General features: G+C 41.8%; 1 protein-coding gene and 1 long non-coding RNA gene across 3 annotated transcripts in view; one reads left to right on the forward strand and one right to left on the reverse strand.

Moving 5' to 3' along the window:
- Positions 1–526: 526 nt before the first annotated feature.
- tara (taranis) overlaps positions 527–19168 on the forward strand; it is a 38078-nt gene continuing 19436 nt past the window's right edge. The window contains exon 1 of one of the 2 annotated variants that reach the window (XM_017154854.3): positions 527–943. In XM_017154854.3, coding sequence (XP_017010343.2) covers positions 920–943 — 24 coding nt within the window. In that variant the 5' untranslated portion in view covers positions 527–919. Of the gene's footprint in view, positions 944–3951; positions 4058–19168 lie in introns of those variants that run through there. The other variant, XM_070217068.1, reaches the window with a different exon arrangement.
- Positions 15531–19109, reverse strand: LOC138913636 (uncharacterized). The gene is made up of 2 exons (XR_011419443.1): positions 19064–19109; positions 15531–15853 (listed from the first exon to the last, which is right to left on the reverse strand). It is a non-coding gene; the product is annotated as an uncharacterized lncRNA (long non-coding RNA).

Genomic DNA, 19168 nt, shown 5'->3' on the forward strand with positions numbered 1-19168 from the left:
AAATGCAATAGTATCGATACAATCGCTCGGCATCGATTAGAAACCGTTAGGCGCCAATCACAATTATCGACTTTATGAAAACGAGTAAAGCGACCAAAGCAGCCAAACTCAACCGAACTCGGCTAAAACGAGCCGAATCGAAAACGAGCCAAGTCGAGTTGCCTTTGTTTGTTGGTCGGGCCCACTAAAATAGTTCAGGAAATGATGAAAAGGAGGAGTTCGAGGGGGTAGAGGTATAGTCATACTGGGAGCATCGTGGGGCCTGAGTTTTTGGTATTGGGATTTCGGGCCCATTTGGCTTTCGCCCGATTCCGATTCCGTCCCAGCCTGGCGGCTTTCCACAGCGCAACTGAAAATACGAAAATGCGAGGCGCAAAAGCTGGCAACAACAACGCGCGCATGTGGCAGAGTTGCCGAGGCGCCGACAGTTTTCCCAGCCTCGGCGGCGGCAACTCTGGCCAACCCGGCTGTCGAGTGTTGGCCAGGCCAAAAGCAATGGCAATTCAGTACGAACTCTGCACTTCGCACAACAAGACGCCAAGCGACCAGCGACGACGACGCCAAAGGCGCTCGGCCAAAGCCACAGAGCCCGAGCAAAAACTACGTAAATTTTCCACAGCCACAGCCATTTTCCCCGTTTTCCCAGTCGAACAAGAGCGCCAGCAAAAACATCGGACCCAGCGGTCTGTGTGTGTGTGTTGTTGTTGTGTGTTTAGTGTGTGCAATAGTGAATTGTTCTTGGCCTGGCGATCGAGTTCAAGACCCCCCCTCCTAAAGGAAGCCCCCCAACCCCGCAAAAATGTGGAGCTGGGGCTAAGAAACACCGCCAAAAGCCCAAAACATCAAGCGACTCAGAAAAAGGCGCCAAACTTAGATTACCGCCAGCCGAGATTACCTCCTCGAAACCCCGCAGGAAACCATGAAAATGTGGACCGAATCCAATGTGAGTAGATCATGATAAGATAAGGACTTATTGCTTAAGAACCGACCTTGATCTTGTTAAATAGTATTGGCCACAGATGGGTTATCGCCTTTAGTTTTTCTTTGTTTAAAAATTATATGCAATTCTGTGATGGGTATTTATTTATTTCATTTTATTATTTAGTTCTATGATGTTGGTAATGTTTAGAAAACGCAAACTAACAAAGGTACTTATAGTTCTAGACTTAAGGGCCCAAGATATATCCATCACTTTTATCGTGACTTTTCCTTTAAGTTTAAAGGAGGTATTGGCTTAGTAACGTAAGTACGTCTTAGAAATCTAAGTCACTATCTTATGTTTTTATAAACTACGATTAAAAGCATAAAATATGGCAAGTGTACAAAAGTTGCAAATCTAGGATATTGTTGTGGGGGGTGATATCAGAACAAATTTTTTGTTGCATACTTTTTGAATATAAAAATTCCTTTCATTTTTTACCCGATTGGGGGGTGATAAGTCACACATATTACCCCCGTGGATCCGCGCATGGTGTACAATATCTAAGTATCTTAAAATAAACTTATCTTAAAAAAATGTTTTCAAACCTTTGAAATATTTAAAAGAAAACTTATCTCAAGAACATGAATAATACTGCGACTATGGAAATTTAACAATATAATACTATTAATCTTCTGCTTTCAAATATTTAGTGTCATGTATGACATATGATTGCATATGAGATATGAGTACATGTGCTCTTGCCATCTGAGGTGCATTCGCTATCTTTGTTTTGATTCTTGAGTTTCTTCTATCGGCATTTATGTTTTGTGCGCGTGTTTCTTTTGCCGTTTACCGGCGAAACCAATTGAAAAGCCATTTGGCTACGGCCGGGAAATGCTCAATGGATTGGTCAGGGGTGCGACGAGGGGGGTGGTGCTTTAAGGGGGGGTCGGTGAAGGAGACGACGGGGCCTCCAGCGGGGCAGCACGCATATCCATGTGGGGCATTCGTAGTAGGCACGCACAGCACGCGTCGTCAGCTAGCCAGTTCCCTCGACTTCCCCCGATTCTCGATGCCCGATTCCGATTCGATTTCCATTCCCAAGTTGGGGTCTTAACCCCCTACGACCCCCTCTACCAGCCCCCTTCGCAATCGAAGCCAAGTAAACAAAAGCCAACAACAGCAAGGTTTTTTCTCTTCTCTCTTTGTTTTCTTTCTGTATTTCTACCGCTTGCAGCAATTAAATGAAAGTTTTTGTGATGATGGACGACGAAAAGGGGGCGGTGGGAGGTGAAGGGAGGAGGAGGGGCCATCGGAAGGAAGAGGCGTAGAAGCCGGCGAGCAAAACAAAAACTGCAAAAATGTCATACGTCGTGGGGGTGGAAATCGCCTTCTGGGGGGCGGTGCGGTTGGTTTGGGGCGTGTAAAGTGCATTGGCATTTAAGATTCGTTGCAGGCTTCGCTTCAAAAGTTTCCCAACAAATAAAACGCAAAAAAGAAGGAAAGAAATTTATTGAAAAAAAATTGACCCACAATTGGCCAAAGTGTTTGACGATGACAGAGATATGCTGACTTTGAGCAAAAATGTTTGTTTGCTTGGAATTTGTCAGGTGGCATTTTACTTGGGATTTTATTGCATACTAATAATAGAAAGGTATTCTTAAATGTATTCTAAATGTATCCTTTTTACAAAGTTTAGTATCAAAGATTCTGTTCATGGTTCTTAAATGGTCTTTAAATTGACTCTAAATCATTACCGATAAGTTAATTTAAAAATTTTTTTTTGTTTTCTCTAACAAGTTTCTTAAACATTTTTTATAAAATGAAATATTTTCCAAGCATTTATTAACCATTTATTAAAGCCATTTATTAAAAGCATGGTAAAAACTGGACCGTGTTTATATCTTTTCATAGCTTTTTCATTATTTACTTGTTCTAAAGTATAATAGCAACTGTTTTGAATCAATTCGAAACTTGAGATAACTTAACTTCAGAGTTTTAAAAAGCAACCCATGAAGCGAAATAAACTTGAAATCTGTACTTTCCCAGTGGAAAAGTCTGCTGTTAAAAAGTCAACAGATTCGCTCCCGCTCCACATTAATGATTAACCAGGGCAAAGGTCGTAAAACGGTAAATCAACAATAAATACACTTACCACTCCCCTCTTACCAACTCACGCATACAAACACACTCGCTGCGAAGGAATCCACTTGTCCTTGACACAGTGACGTACCAAAGTCCCAACGTTGTATAATAATAGCATCATGACTTGCGCTTGTTCCGCTCCTTTGTGGGCAGCGGGGGGCGGTGGAAGGTGGGCGGGCACCCCGGCAACTCATTTTCATTATCGGTCCCATGCAAATGCCCGTCGCATACCTTAGGTCAGTTTCCGTATCGTAAAAAAGGCACAGGCCATGCCAAACACACCACACACACACAATCACAATCATGGGGAGCGAGGCAGCAGCCGGCGGCGGACAAACCCTTTTTTCCGGACTATAAATACAGGCGAACATCTCTAACCCGAACCGCAGCCATCTGATGAATGAACAATTGGCGTAGTTGAGATTTCGAGTTCTACAATTTTAGTGTTTATAGGGAATTTTAAGTGTTTGTTTTATAACTACAGCCTATAAAGAGCTCTTGTCTACCCATAGTTGTCCGTTTGTAATTCAAAAGGTGTCAATTCAAGAACTGTACCCTAATATATGAGATTATCGTCTAAACTAGGAGTTTTCACTTAAACCTTTGGAAAGAAATCTAGTATGTAGTGAGTTTTTAAATTTTAAATTTGAGTTGAACGATGATATAAAGTTCTTGAGATAAATACCAACTATTCTTTCCATCTTGTAACTTATTCAAATGCTTTTGGGTGTGTTTAAAAGTTTTGGTTTGAATACCCTTATTTAAATGACAAAAATAGCATTACACAACACTTGATTTGACATTTCAGTTCTAACTATGATCTGGTCACACTTTCGATATCTTGTTCTTTTTAGCTGATCCTGTGTGAGTGGTGAGGTGTGTGTTGTGCAAAAAAATAAAAGTGAAATCTTATTGTGTGAAGTGCGTGTTCAGTTTTTACAATGTTTTGTGTTAAAAGTTAAGGAATTTCAAAAGATTTAATGATCATGTGTAAGTAGTTTTACAAGTTTTATTTAAAGTTAAGTTGGTTGTAGGTACCAAATATTTAAATTGTAAAGTTGTATAGTAGGAACACAATTCCTTTTTCAAGTGACGGACAATTCGATTTAGTGAAGTTGGACTGTATAACGGTTTTATGCGTATTTACCATTACGCTTTCAGTGGGCAATAATAATGGGCAGTGCTGCCCTCCTCCTCCTCCTCTGCTGCTGCTGCTCTTCTTCTTGCTCTTTGCGGCTGGCCATAATTTATTGGCCACTTGTTTCTAAGCGACGGCAGAGGGAACCTGCCTTTCATGAATGAATGGAGGAGAGTGAGTGAGAGGAAGGAGGAACAGGGGGATGAGAGGTGAGTGACTTGCTCAAAGAGTGAGTGAATGCCACTCGCTAATAAGCATCAAGAGCAGACACAAAAGGGCAAAAAAGCAAAAGCAACAGCACAGCAAAAGCAAGAGTCAACAATATAACCACTGCAGTGGGAGTGAAAGAGAGGGAGGCAGTAGGCCGGGCAGCACGTGCTAAGCACATTTAACGACAACTACAGCAACAACAAAGAGCGGCCACAAAAACGATTAAATTAAAAACCAAAACAAACTAAAGAAACGGCGCAGCGCAGCGCTGCCGACGACGACGTCGACGCCTCTGTCGCAGTCGCTGTCGACGCCAGCGCCGCCGCCGCAAGGAGAGAGATACAAAAACAATGTTGAGTACACAAGGCACACACAAAAATAAAAGAAAACAATAAAAAGCGGCAACGACGAAGGCAGCGCGCATAATAAACGTCAATTTAAAAATGCTAAAAGCTCGCGACGCCGACTGCGCAGTCGACCCAAGCCGGCGACAATAATAATAATAAAAAAGCGAAAGAAAAAACCAAGGGAATCGCCGAAAGTTAAGAAGTAAACACAGGCACACACACACACACGAAGAGCAATAAAAAATAACCCTTTTTCCGGTTTTTGTTTTGCTTTGCAGTTTCTAATCAAGAGGAAATACATGCCGCTACTTTTTTTTGTTTTTTTTTTTTTGGAATAAGGGCGGCGAGATTTCTTTTTTCGGCATTTATCATTTAGCATAGGGAAACCACCGCAATCCTTTTTATGTTGTGCGAAACAGCGACACAAAGGGGAATTGAAATCAAATTGGCGGAATCATAAAGTCCTTGAGCTTCTTATTTGGATTGGGTGTTGATTTGGTGAGTGGAACTTAAAAGATACAGCTAAAATGATTTGTAAACAATAGTTAATCCGTAACAAACCATAGAAAATACGTTAAAAATACTAATACTACTACTTTCTAAGAATGATTTTAATGTAAAACATTTAATTTTTTTGTATTGTATAGTATAATATATCCATATCTTTGAATTTTTACTAAAGCTTTCTCTATTTGTGTATCTCACAATATAAGATATTAATTAAAATGATAAAAACCCAACAAATTCATTCATACATATAGGAACTCTTATTATAAAAAGCATTTGCGATTAGATCAGCTGTCCGTGGCATTCATTGAGCACTTTTTCAAAGCCAAATATTTACTACGAGTCACACATACCGGCACGCGAGAATTCACTATCAACCCACGCCGATTATTCAGTGGCAATAAAAACAATAAAAATCATCTCTCAGCCATTTACATAACGATCAAAACAAAGGGGCCCCCAGCTGATTGGGATTGGGGTAGGGTCGAAGTCGCATACTCACAAATTCACATTCACGTTCGATGTCGGGTGTCATAAATAATTTCGATTTGACTTATATTATTAGCTAAATAAATATGAATGAACAAAAAAAGCGCAGAGCAGAGCAGAAGCAGTAAAAAATAAGGCAGACGGAAGCAAACAAACAATCGACGGGCCAGAAAGAGGCATGAAAATTGAATGAGTGAGTGAAATGAAAGACCAAGTGGCGCCAGCGTCGACAGCGCTGCTTATGCGGTTATTCCACTACATTGGTCGGCTCATTCATTAGAACAATTTTTTCTCAGCCTATACGATTTTACGTAGGTGCGAGCAAGACAGATATATGTCAGCTGCAATGAGCAATTAATGAGCAAAATTTAAAAAACCGAAGGCCACCATTTTATTTTTTTTTGTATGAGCAAAATTGAATCTAAAAAGTACAATTTTGCTCATTTATTAGAGCTACTGTAAATCGGATCTTGCTCGCACCTACGTAAAATCGTATGGGCTGAGAAAAAATTGCCCTAATGAATGATCCGAACGATGTAGTGGAATAACCGCATTAGCGTGAGAAAACCCATTCAAATTGTCAAACACAAATGTCTACGTAATGATCGGCCCCTAATAAATGACAATCGAATGGGAATGGGAATGAATGAATGGACGAGAACGAAAGTGCGATTCCAATTACGACACCAAAAGCAGATCGCATGGGGAATACAAATGGGTCAGCGGAGTGAAGAAATCAAGTGCTCCAGATACGATACTGTGAGGTAATCGAGAAACAGAAATATCATGACGGATTTGAATGCTTTGTTTTGTTAAAAACCATAATATTGCTTCTGAAATAATTCGTTATATGTGTTTGATACAGTTTATTCCCAAAATTCAGATTTATATTTTTTTAACTGCGAGTTACATACAATTATTGGCTATAAATAGTATAAATGCTCATAAAATATATTCGAGTTATAGACAGATGGTGATTCGACTTAAAACTGTTATAACAAGAACTGAAATCTAATTATAACTTTATTAACAATTTGCAAAAAAAATAGCCCTAAAATTTTTTTTATTAAAATTCCCACAACTAAAGTTGTATTCAAAGTTGGAATTTTACATTCTTACGATTACTAAAATTAAATCTTACATCTCTTGGAGACATGTTACTTGATAAGAACTCAATAGCGAGCGATTACCGTAACTAATTAGACGGTTGTTAAATCAACTGCCAAAGCTCTGGTAATGTGGATGAAGCCTCCTTCCGTCACGAAAAACTACTTATACACAGTGTGCAGCATCAGACGGCCTCAGTCTGAGTTGACATGAACACAAGGTCCAAACTGTGTTCCCCTCTGTAAGGAATGGGGGTCTTTAGCCAAGTGCAATGGCAACCGACAACGGCAGAAACAACGAGACTTGTTCCACACGCCACCCAAAAGTCCCGCCCCCTTTGGACCACCCAACCCTTTGGCAGTACGAAGTGGCGTATCAAAACAAAAAAGGCGACGACAGCGTTTCACGTTCTGAGCACAATTAATAAATTATAGACGGCAGAGGAAACGACGGAGACCAAAAGGCAAGAGCAGCGCAGCGGGCAGAGGCGTCGACAGCGACAGCGACGCTGGCAGAGGTGAAGGAGGGGGCCCAGAGTCACGTGTAGAGCGGCGAAGCAAGTGATCAAAACAAAAACCGACAAAAAAACGAATTTATCATTACAACAAGCAATAAAATTAATCAGCAATTCAAAAACTGCAAGTGGCTCGTTTGTTGTTGCTGCCTTGTGTGTGTGTGTTTGTTTGCCGTCTGAGTTGTTGCGGTTGGTTTAATAACCCGAAAATAATCGCGGGCGAGCGACAGAGATGCCAATAGTTGGCTCGAAGGAGAGGCAGCAGCAGAGGCAGCGACGCCGGCAGAGAAACAGATGAAGTAGAGCAGACGTCGTCGGCGTCATTAAAACAACATAAAAAGTAATAAATAAATATGAGTACGGCCGAGAATGTGTTTGTGTGTGTGTGAGTGTGACAGGGAGAACGAACGACCTTCAACTTCCTACCCTCTTAACCCCCCCGTGCCAGCGACATAGACAGATAAACAAAACGGCACAGTGGTCGCTCGCAAATTAGAAGCTCTTCACTCGAGAGTGAAGTGTTTATACTTTGGCCAAAACCACTTCGAAGGTCTCCTCATGACTTCATCAGACTCGTTTGAACTTAGTGATTATGGTATTTGGGAGGGTGATAAACATTAGTCAGCTTGGAGGGACTTCCCCTAAGAGCTTAACTTAATTGTATTGTAGCATTTATAAAGCTACTACCTCCTAAAGTTCTCTCAATCCAAACCATCAAACAAATTACAGCATAATTAGGTAAAGTTAGGAAACCCATAACTGTCTTACTTTCTAAAATATATGCTTATCATAGCCGCACAATCTCAAGTATTATACTTTTTGTAAAAACTCGCTTTAAAACGGTTTTCTTACATCACAAAATAGTTTCCTGCTAAAATTTTTCCCATCTTATCTTGAAGAAATAGTAGTTTTAACAAGTTTTTCTTTATTATTTTCTTTATTCTATTGTTAAGATTATACTGTGTAGTTTATAAACCATGTTTACCTCTATTATTGTCAAATTAAATGTTACAAAACTAAATAAGCTTACTAAATTATTTGAAAATTTAGGACATCCCATATATCGTTCGAGTTCTAGTTCCCGAGGTCCCACTGTAGCTTAGGTGATGTGTGAGGTGGCGCTACCTGTCCGCCTGTCGCCTGTCAAGCGATGACATTGATAGCTTTAACTGTAAACGCAGAACTGCAAGTCGAAGAGCTGCGACAGAGCGAGAGGCGGCTGGATATAGACGAATGGCGGTGGCCAGCAAGTGGAAGCGAGATGGCGGACAATCGGCATAAATTAAAGGCGACACATGCAACATGTGAGTCTGCCCAGTCGCAGTCTCAGATTTTTCGGCTGCTCTGCGGCGCTGCCAAGTGTTTTGCATATATGCAAATCGCCCGCACACACAAAATCCCCGGCCGACAAAAACACACACAGATACACACTCACACTGGCACACTCTTTACTGTGTTTCGGGATTGGGGCAAATGCACCTTGCAACGTCGCGAATTCGAACTTGTTTGGAGTCGCCTCGAAGAGAGCGTTCGCGTCAGTCGCCGAAGAACTTCAAAGCCAGCAGCATGTTGCATGCCATAAGCAGAAAATCACAAAAACAAAAAATGCAGAAAAAGGCGTAATAAAAACTGAACAACAACCGCAGAAGCAGCAGCATCCAGCTTGCAGCATGCGGCATCCACAATCCCTGGCAGCGGCAAATTAAACTAATAAGCGTAAAAGGAACAGCGAACCGAATGCAGCGCTGCTAGCTGCGACGTCAGCGGCGACGTCGACGCCGGCAGCGCTGCTGGAGCGCAACTCTTGGACTGTCGAAATCCATTATAACCCCAATCGGCAATCGCATTTCTTCCTTCGAGTGGCGCGGTCGTGGAGCTGCAACCGGTCGCCCACTCCCTCTCCATTTCCCAATTCCATTCGCCACTGTCAGATGCACTGGAAAAAATATGCAGTTTAAAGAAGTCATAAGCTTTCCAATCTACTTTTTTATTACTACAGGATATACGTTTTTAGCAAATAGTATTTAAAATCTTGTTTATGTCTTTGTAGATTTGTTTTTATTACTCTTGCTTAAGATTTTCTAATTGTATTTCGAAACATTTGCGAGGAACAGATATTTACCTTAGCATTTTAACTTCCATCCAGAATTTTGGCAATATACAGACTTAATATCTAACTTCTTTTTACATTAAAAGTATCAAATTATGGGTTTTTCTGTCATTGCTAAAAATACTCTAATACTTTACTGAATGTACTACGTTTTGCAATAATTTTAAGCAAATTTCTTTCCATTTCTATTCAGAAAGCTTTTCAGTTAATTTTCCCAAAGGAATTACCGATCATATACTTAGCCTCAATATATTCCCAGCACTTGCCAAAAATACATTTTCCAGTGGGTAAAATCATAAAACTGAAGTTGCATTGATGCTCTAAGCATCCCCTTTCATTTTTCCCCCGGCGCAACGAACCAAACCGAACTGAACGTAACCAGCTTTTGGCCCTGGCCAAAACTCTAATCCGACAGGGACAACTCGGACGGGGCATGGGAATTGGCAGGGCTAGAGAGATTGGCCAGAAGGTGGGTGATGGGGAGGGGGGTGAACAGGATGCCAGAGGGTCAGTGGCGAAGGGCGGGGGGTGACGAATCATGCTAGGTGGGTGGCTGCATTGCGAGCTTTCGGAAATTGAAACTGGCATTAGAAGAGTGGCAATGAAAACCAGCATTCGTAGAACAAACTGAATAGTAAGAAGCTTAAACAAACCAGGTATGGTGCCTATCTTTCCCAGAAGATCATATGATTTAATGCATTCCCAGTTCAGCCTATATAAACAGAATTTGGTTTTAAATATTAGATCATTTTATTGCCTACTTCTAGGTGCAATTAGCTTGTGTATTGTAAATGCTGTTATGTTTATCCGAGTTATATTATCCTTTCATCTTAAATGTATTTCAATTTACTCTTGTTATTGGGTTATTTAATTCGATATATTTTCTATCCTTCCTATCCTCTATACAAAAATTGTTTTCTTAAAAGTAATACGTATAAATTTATTGTAATGAGCTTTTATAATTGTGTTATTATAATTATAATAACATTGGCTTTTCTCCAAAAGTATTCTCCCCCGAAAGTCAGAACATTCCAACAAAATTCGGTATAAAAATGGAGATCTATTCTCGTGACTACCAAAGCGCTGACCCAGAAACGAAATGAAAGAACACTTAATCTAATAAAGGAACGAATGCAGCGGCAATCAACCGATGGGAAACCCCAATATTAGCAATTTCAGGCCATCTCGATTCCTGGCTGCACCTGATCTCAGTTATCAATGGTGAACACGGCCCCCAGGAGAAGAGATCATATGTATAGCTATGGCCACGACGGAACCGATCATTTCGAGAGTCGCAATTCTTCGCCAGCGGTCGGGCAAAAATAGCCAGCGCCTCCGAACACAAACATTATTATTGCCTTTGTTGTTGTTTGGATAAGTTTTACTCAATCGCATCGCATCGAGTCATCATCATCGTCGTCATCCCATCCAGTCGGCAGTCTGCAGAGGCGATTCGAGGCGATATAGAGAGAGCGAGCAGCGAGTCTCCAAAAATATAATGCCAACAACAGTGCGCCGAGCACAAGGCCAACAGCTGGTCGCTCTAGTCTTTGGGGCCCGAATCCGAATCTGAATCTGCGTCTTCATCGGCATCGGGCATCAGCATCCAACATCTCCGTGCTTGTCTCCCGTCCCCTTTAACAGTCGCCCCCTTTGAAGTCCCCATCTACGTCCCTGGCTGGCATCGCATCCATTCCGTTCGCTCTGTTTCTCGGCTCGGCGTTCCACATTCACATCTATACATACAACATATCCACACTAAAATCCGCCAAACCTGCAGCACTCCTTTACCCTATAGCAAGGGTAGGGTGCTATCATTTTAGACCATAGTTTGGCAATTTTTTAAAAAAGTAATGTCTAACTATATTTCAAGACATTCTGATTATCCATCCTTATTCAACCTTATTGATTTCTTCTTTTACTTTAATATTCTTAAAGTTATTCTTTTTAAAAAGCTTTAACCTCTTTAAATGTCAAAGATGGTTGTACTTTTTGGTAACATATGTATCATATTAAAAAGGCTTATTATTTATTCACATATAACTTTTTTTCTCCAACCAGAGCTACTACCTAGTTAGTATTGTTTAAGTAACTCTATATTACGCAGGATCTACAGAATAATACTTCAATGCAAACATCTTAAGTAGTGATTCCAAAAATGCATTAACATCTAGCTTAGTTGATTAGACTTCTATAAATTGCAAGTAATGTTAATACAGTACTTTAAAAGATCCTGCAATCAGTTTGCAAGGGTATTTAAAGCTTCGGTCGCCTCGTTAAAACCTCCTTTTTGCTGATATTTCGAGTAACTAGCACAGGCAACAACAACAAAAACAGCAACATCAGTTCAGCAGCACCAGCACCGAACATGTTCAAAGTTTCTCGGATGCGACAGCGACAAGCAGCAACAAAAACAACCAAGAGCCGCCTCCGCCACACACTCGCATAAAATTTTAATACAAAAATGCTGCCAAACATTTGCCCACCCCCGCAAAAAGCAACAAAAAAAAAAGCTGAAAGCAGCAACAACAGTGGCGGCGGCAGAGACCATTACGCTGGGGCCTCTTTCTTTCTTTCCCTGTTTCTTTCGGTCGGTCGGCTGGCTGGTTGGGTTGGGTTGGTCCGACCTGACACTCAACTCAGCTCAGCTCGCCGTTCAGCAATTTCATTTCAACATTGCTTCTAACAGAGCTCGAGCTCTCGGGTCCGCAGTTCCAACAGATCGCTTGGTTCGCTTCAGCAAAGCAAAAGCATCTTAAATTTTTCTGTTTCTGTTCGCCTCCGAACCCTCGCCCAACCTCCTATCGCCCCCATAGACCCAGTCGTTGTACGTACTTTATAGTCGTACTTTGTTGGTTTTCTACCCACAAGTCTTTCTCTTTTTTTTTTCGTTGTCGCTGTACCCAGAGCCATAGCCAGAGCCGGAGCCAGAAGAAGCACAGCACCAGCACAGCACAGCACAGGCAGGGGCAAAAAACCGAGGGAAAAAGAATTTTTTTTATAGGTATTATTTCGTTTCCCACATACGACGCGCCGAGGCGAACGACGGTCGGTCGCTTGGTTGGTTGTTCAGTCCCACAGTTCGACGGTCGGATGGGACGATGGGACTATTCGACGGTCGAAATGAACGAAACGAGAATGAGTGGGGGATGAGAGGCAATGAGCGGTCGGGGGTGGGAAAGGAAGGGAAACGGCAGAGGCCGTGACAGCGTCAGCGCATGTACATATAAAACCCGATACTACGTCAGCCAGGGTTGCCAAAGTGCCTGGGCAAGCAAAGAAAAAACAGCAATGTTTCAGTACAGTAAAAAAGGAACTTATTCTAAAAGCGAAGTTATAATAAAATATAAAAACATGAGGCTGATAGACGAGATGTTGAAAAAAGTTTGTATTTTTTTTAGAGTTTTCATCTTTACCTCAACATTCAAAGTCATTTATTACTCACTCACTTCTATAGTTTCTAATATGACCTTGTAGGACTATCCCGTAACCATTTATTGACGTTACTCAATATTTTAATAGGAATTGCGAACCCAGATAATCCTATAGTTTCGTAGAACTCATTATAATGCCCGCAATCTGCTCGTTGAGACCCCGGTTGAGGGTTCAATGCCGTTTCGTTTGGCCCGGCCGCCTGGCAACCCTGTGCACTTGTGTTGCTGCTTTTGCTTTTGCTGCTGATGTTATGCCGCCTGTCTGCCAACCAGCCTGCAATGTCCCGCTACCCTCTCGCCGCTCACCGTTCCCCCGACCGCTCGCCCCTTCCGCCCCTTCCTCCCCCCCGCCTCCCATCGAGTGTACGGCCATCAAGCCATTTGCCTCTGACAGCGCACACGATGCGCCGCACAAATATCGCCGAGCAGCCAGCGCACATACAACCCGACGTATGTACGGGCTATATATTTTTGTAGGTTATGTGTATATAGCTGGCGGTCGGTGGAGCGGTGTGAGTCAGGCAGTGCGATTGTGGGAGAGAACGAACGACGAACCAGCGAACGAATGAACGAACGAACTTCGGCGGCGCAACGAAAACGAGCTTTGCTCTTCGGCCCTCTCTCTACCCTATGTATGAGGCGGTTGTGTGTGGGGGAGTGTATAAATACAGTGGGTACTGCTAAGTACAGATAAAGTATCTATGAGATACATTATAAAGAAAGAAAACGTTCCTACAATTTTATAAAACTTTTTTTTAATTATTGATTTAATTGCTTTCCTTTGACTAAAACATAAACTTTCAATAGATTAGATATAAACATCAACAGAATTACTTCACAAATTTTAAGTTCAAATATATATTGATATTTAAATTGAAATCAAAAACTAACTTAAGATATTTTGAGGTTACAAGTATGTAAAGTTTTATATTTGTCATTCCCAAAAAGATTCCACGAAATATGTTATGTTCTGTAGATTGACTAAAATTAAATTCTAAAATTCAAAATATCAAAGTACAGATTCCAGTGGTTTATCATAGCGAGTTTCGCCTGTCCACACTGTACATAAAATGTTAAAACTCTGATTATGACGATGACGTTGGGCTGCGGGGTGGGTGGTGGGGTGGGGTGGGGTTCGGAATCGTGATGGGATGGCAAGGGCGGCGTCAAGAGGGGGGCGGTTGGGAATCGGGGATGAGCAACGACAGCACAACAACAGAGAAGAGCAGAGCGCACACACAAAATAAAGCAGAGGAAGAAGAAGCAGCAGCAGCAACAGAAGAGGGAAAAAAGTTTCAAATGGAAATTTTGAATTAATGAACGAAACGAAACGAAATGAACTAAACTGGTTTCATTTGTGCTCTGAGCTCAGAGTTGTTTTTTGTTTTTGTTGCTTTTCGCCTGACGACGTTCCATTCCACACACACTCTTCTTTCTCTCTGCTTTGCCATTCTCGTTGTTGTTAGTGGTGTTGTTGTTGTGCCGCTTTCTTGGCGGCCCGTACGTTTCTCATTTGAAAATATTTTCGCCTCGAACGAAAGAGGCTAATTAAGCCAAAGGAATTTCTCTGCAATTTCCAACCAGCCAGCACCAACAACAACAACAGAGTTTCGTACGTTTCATTTGGAAAACTTGTCGTTCCTCGTTGTCGTCGTCAGCTGGGTTTTAAGTTTTCGTAGTTTACGTTGGCAAGAGGAAGAGAGCAGGAAGTGAATGAGAACTCTCTTTTTTGTAGTTTTTATTTTGTATTGCGGCGAAACGATCCGCAACTTTGAATTCGCCGCGTACGGATCGCTTTTGTTTATGGCTGTTGCCACTTCGGTTTTGCTTTTGCTCGCTTCTCAAGGCAATCAGGTGCAATAGTTTTTCGCTCGGCGGTTCCGAATGGTCGCCTTTTCGAGCAGAGTTGTTGTTCTGCCGCCACGAAGCAACAACAAGCTCCGGCCAAAGCGGAAATGAATGGATCGGATCGGTTTGGGATCGGTTCGGATCGGATCGACCGATGACGATAGGTTCGCGGTCTAGCGAACAAGTGGAGAATCGTCAAGGAACAAGTTCTCTATGGGCTTTAATGCAAGACCTTTTCTGAACACTGTGGGAAAAAGCAGCTGTAATGAAATTTGTTTTCCTATTTTCTGTTGGGTTTAATTTAAAGATCTTATAAAACTGTTGGTTAGGATTAGACTCTTTTTTAAACCATACATGATCATATCTTGTAGATTCGATGACACATAGCCAAAAGCTATCTACAGATTGTATTTCATTTGCCGTTTCTTTTTATTATTTCTTCAAATATTATACAAAAATTATACAAAATATCTTCATTCAATTTAGTATCATCTTCAAAACATAATTTAAGTATCTTTAAACTCCTCTATTAAAAAGCCTGTTTAACATAGTAGTATTATGCAAAAATATTTATATACTTTTTTAAACAGAAACAAAATTATACAATAGAAACTATTCTTAAGTCTTGAGATCTTCCTTTTAAGCCTAGCTTCATCACAAAATCCAAAAGGTATTATTAGGTTGTCAAGAATTCCTTCAGCTGTTTACATTAAAACAGCTTGTTCTACTTATTTTCACTCCTCTTTTTCCCAGTGAAGGTTAGTTGTCTGCCGCCTCTGCCGTTCATTATTGTTCCTTGCACAACGGCGGCGAGTGCTTCCTGTTCGAATGCTTTCTTATCAGCAGGCTGCTCCCGGTGCGATGCTATCGGTCAGGGTCGTCGGCTCTTTGAGTTCGTCGCGGATACGGAGAGCAGGTTGCTCTGCTCCTTCTCCTTTGCTCCTGCTCCTGTTGACAGATTGTATAATTGGCGTTGAATTGATTCGATTACTGAGCGTCGCCTGTTCGCTCGCTCAGATTGCGTTTATTCTGCTTTATCTGCGACTGAGTTGCATGAAGTCCCCATATGCCCATGCGAGATTCTGTATGATGCAAACAGTAATTAGGTAATGAATCCTTTAAAAGGAAAATCTCGCATGGGGTGGCGGTAATTAAATAGTAAGGAACCAATTATTTGATTTATTTTTACAATACAACAGTACAGGAATTATGCGCAACTAATTAACTGGTAAAATCGCAATGCATAACGATGAATTTTCGTAGTGAAACCAATATTGCAACTTGCCATCGGTGCAAATGTACTAACTTAATATCTGAATCGGAAAAAGCTTTTCGAGTGTCGAATTACTTCATTAAAATAACATCGAACGGGGTGGAGTAGAGATTAAAGCCTGAACTATTGTCGAAATATTAAATATCAATTTAATTAGTGTTCGGAAGTTTATTAAATTTCCTAATTACGATTTAAATAGTTTATAGTCGTTATCACTACTTGTTGACTAATCAGCAGATATTGGGGGGACTTTTGGCAAGATAAGAAACTTTAACTGCTGACGAAAGTGTGGCGAATATTGGTGGTTTCCATCAATATACCTAAAAGAAGTGATCCTAGATGTGAAACGTAAACCATTAGTAATATAAAGTTAGATGGATAGGATTATTGTAAGCATATAATGATCTTCGCTTAGAGTTATTTATTGTCCTTTGAATGAATATCTTAAGGATTTTAGGTGAGCTAAAAACTTTCTGTCATATTTAGGGTTGTAACTATCATAGGACGTAGAATAATCCGTATTCGGTTTTTCGAAGGCTATACAAACACTTTTTATTTAAAATGCTCCTTTGAGTCATCAGTATTTTTTGGAATTTAAAAAAGACATATTTTGAAGGAGAACTATATCTAAACTCCGTTGCTAACTTCCCAGTCGACCATATGCATTTTCCCTGCAATGGAAGTCAAATATTCAACTTGGAGGCAAGACTCTATGCAAAGCGGACACCTGTTTTTGCAACACGATCGCTATTGTTGCTGCGGTGCTGCGATGTTGCTGCCGTGGATGTTGCAGCAGTTGTTGTTACAACGATGGTGGTGGTGCTGAAAAGTCCTCCTGCTTTTCCAACTCCTCCCCCATTTTTCACCATGCAACTCGGGCCATTTATTCAGCATTCAAAACTCGTCTAAATCTAAACCGAAGCAACATGTGTGTTGTTTGCCAGTGAGTGAGTGCCGGCTAGCTTTCAATGGGACACGTTTGGTGGGGGTGGTTATGGCAGTAAAGCGGGGGTGGATGGGGGGTGGTGTCCTCGGGGGGTGGCGCAGCCTCTGGGCCACCGACATATGTGTGAATAGCGAATGCTGGCAAAATATTTGCACGACGCAGCCTCGCCAAAAACACACGCACACATATTTAGAAAAGCTAACGGCAGCCGCAGCGCGTGTGGGCGGTTGCGCAACGTCGCTGTCGCTGCCTCTGCCGCTGCCTCAGTCGACGCCACTTGCATTGAACTCGGAAGTAGACGCAATAGAAATAGAGAATAAAAATAAAACCAGTTGGCGACGCGGGGCCAACATGCAACATTCGGCAGCATCAACATCATAACATATTCAAATCGCCAACAGCTCTGCCAGCGGCATTGTAACAGCAACGCCGACGTCGACTGCGCTGCTTTTACTCTCACGTGAAAAGCGATTTTTTATCACCGTCGCCGTGCCGTTGTTTTGATTTATTTCGCTGCTCTGCATCGCGTCACGAATTAAACTAAACAAGCGAAGTGGCACACAAACGGAACTCCCGACGCCGTCGATACTCAGGAAATACCTGGTATTTTGGAATGGTTGGTGTGATTCGTTCCCCTTCTGCATTCCACTTGCAATGATCAATCGATCGGTCGATTGAGACGCCAAAAGTATGCTGCGGAAAATGTCAGGAAACTTAGATCATAAGAGGATCGGAACTCGAAAAATAAGAAGGAATACATAAAGAATATAAGGGGATCTGAATAGGTTTATATACTTTGGAACCTATTTCATAAATCCTTAAAATAATGTTTATAAAAGTTAAGATACATCAAAACTGAGATTCCCAACTAAATAATAGATCCTAACACTTAAAATTGTAATAAATATATAATCCTTTCATGGATTAACATATTTTATATACTAATAAGTGTATATCATACTTCTTCACTTAAATGAAGTTTTTACCCCAAGACGATCACAGATCAAAACTCCGTAATATTTCCCTACCAATCCAATACAATAAGATTTCTTTATAGCCGTGGTACAGTCAGCACACCCCCGCAAACTACGAAAGTGGCGCCCGATAACCGATAGCGATAGCGATAGCGATAGCCCTCGACCAGTTGCATGTCCGTCATCAGCTGGAACAGAACCCGTACTACCTTTGTACCTCTGTCGATGGGGAACAAAAAATAAACCCCATTTTTCTCGCTCGCCTCGAAGTAATGACATCAGCGACTGCGAAGCGGCAGAGACGGAAGCAGCGGAGTCAGGATACGGGCAAAATATGCGACGCAAAATTGGTTGGGTCGGGTTGGGTAGGATTTTGGTTGGGTTTGTGTTTGCGGATGGGTTTGGGTTTTCGGCACGGCACTGCAGTGCCATTCCATTTGGCGAGCCAGCAGCGCAGCTCGAAAACAATCAGTCAGCGTTGGTCCGCAGCCTGCGACGGACTGCCCGACTTCTCCTGCGCTGACCTTCAATCAAGGAAAAGAGTTTGCTTTTCGCCTTTTAGCCAGGCGAATTAGAATTGGCGCGCTTTTAGCCGTTTTCGGCCAACCTATGAGATTTTATTTTATTTCGCATTTATTTTAGCGACTTTTTTGGGCCAAAAGAGATAAGCTCGGCGAAAAGCGGGGAAAAAACAAAAAATGTTTCAAGGCGAAATTCGCACAGCAATCTTGGCAATAGCGCATAAAATAGCACAGAGCGCACACGAAGCGGGCGAAGCAAAAAGTACCTGGCAGATACAGATACGACTGCCAGTGTGCGGAGCGAACCAGTCAGCCAACATCTGAGATACAGATACGAGCGCACCGCTGAAATAAACAAAAATGTTTCAACAAAAACGAGGGGATGGAGAGGAGGGTGGGAAGAGACGAGAAAAGACGACGCCGACGTCGCCAGCGAAACACAGCAACAGCAACTCGAGTTCAGTTTTGCTTTTCACAGCGAGCGTTTCAGTCGCTTTGGCTCAGTTTGCTTTGTCGCTGCCTTCGCCGCATACCACTCACATACATCCGTACATACATATGCCCATGTGGAAATGTACCTTTATATAAACGAAAACGAACGACCCGATACGAAACGAAACGAAATCCCAACTGACAAGCAAGACTGACACACAGATACACGCACACACGGCGGCGAGAGATAC

Source organism: Drosophila takahashii, chromosome 3R (genome assembly GCF_030179915.1).
Source record: "Drosophila takahashii strain IR98-3 E-12201 chromosome 3R, DtakHiC1v2, whole genome shotgun sequence".
In the NCBI taxonomy this organism is placed as follows: Eukaryota; Metazoa; Arthropoda; class Insecta; order Diptera; family Drosophilidae; genus Drosophila; species Drosophila takahashii.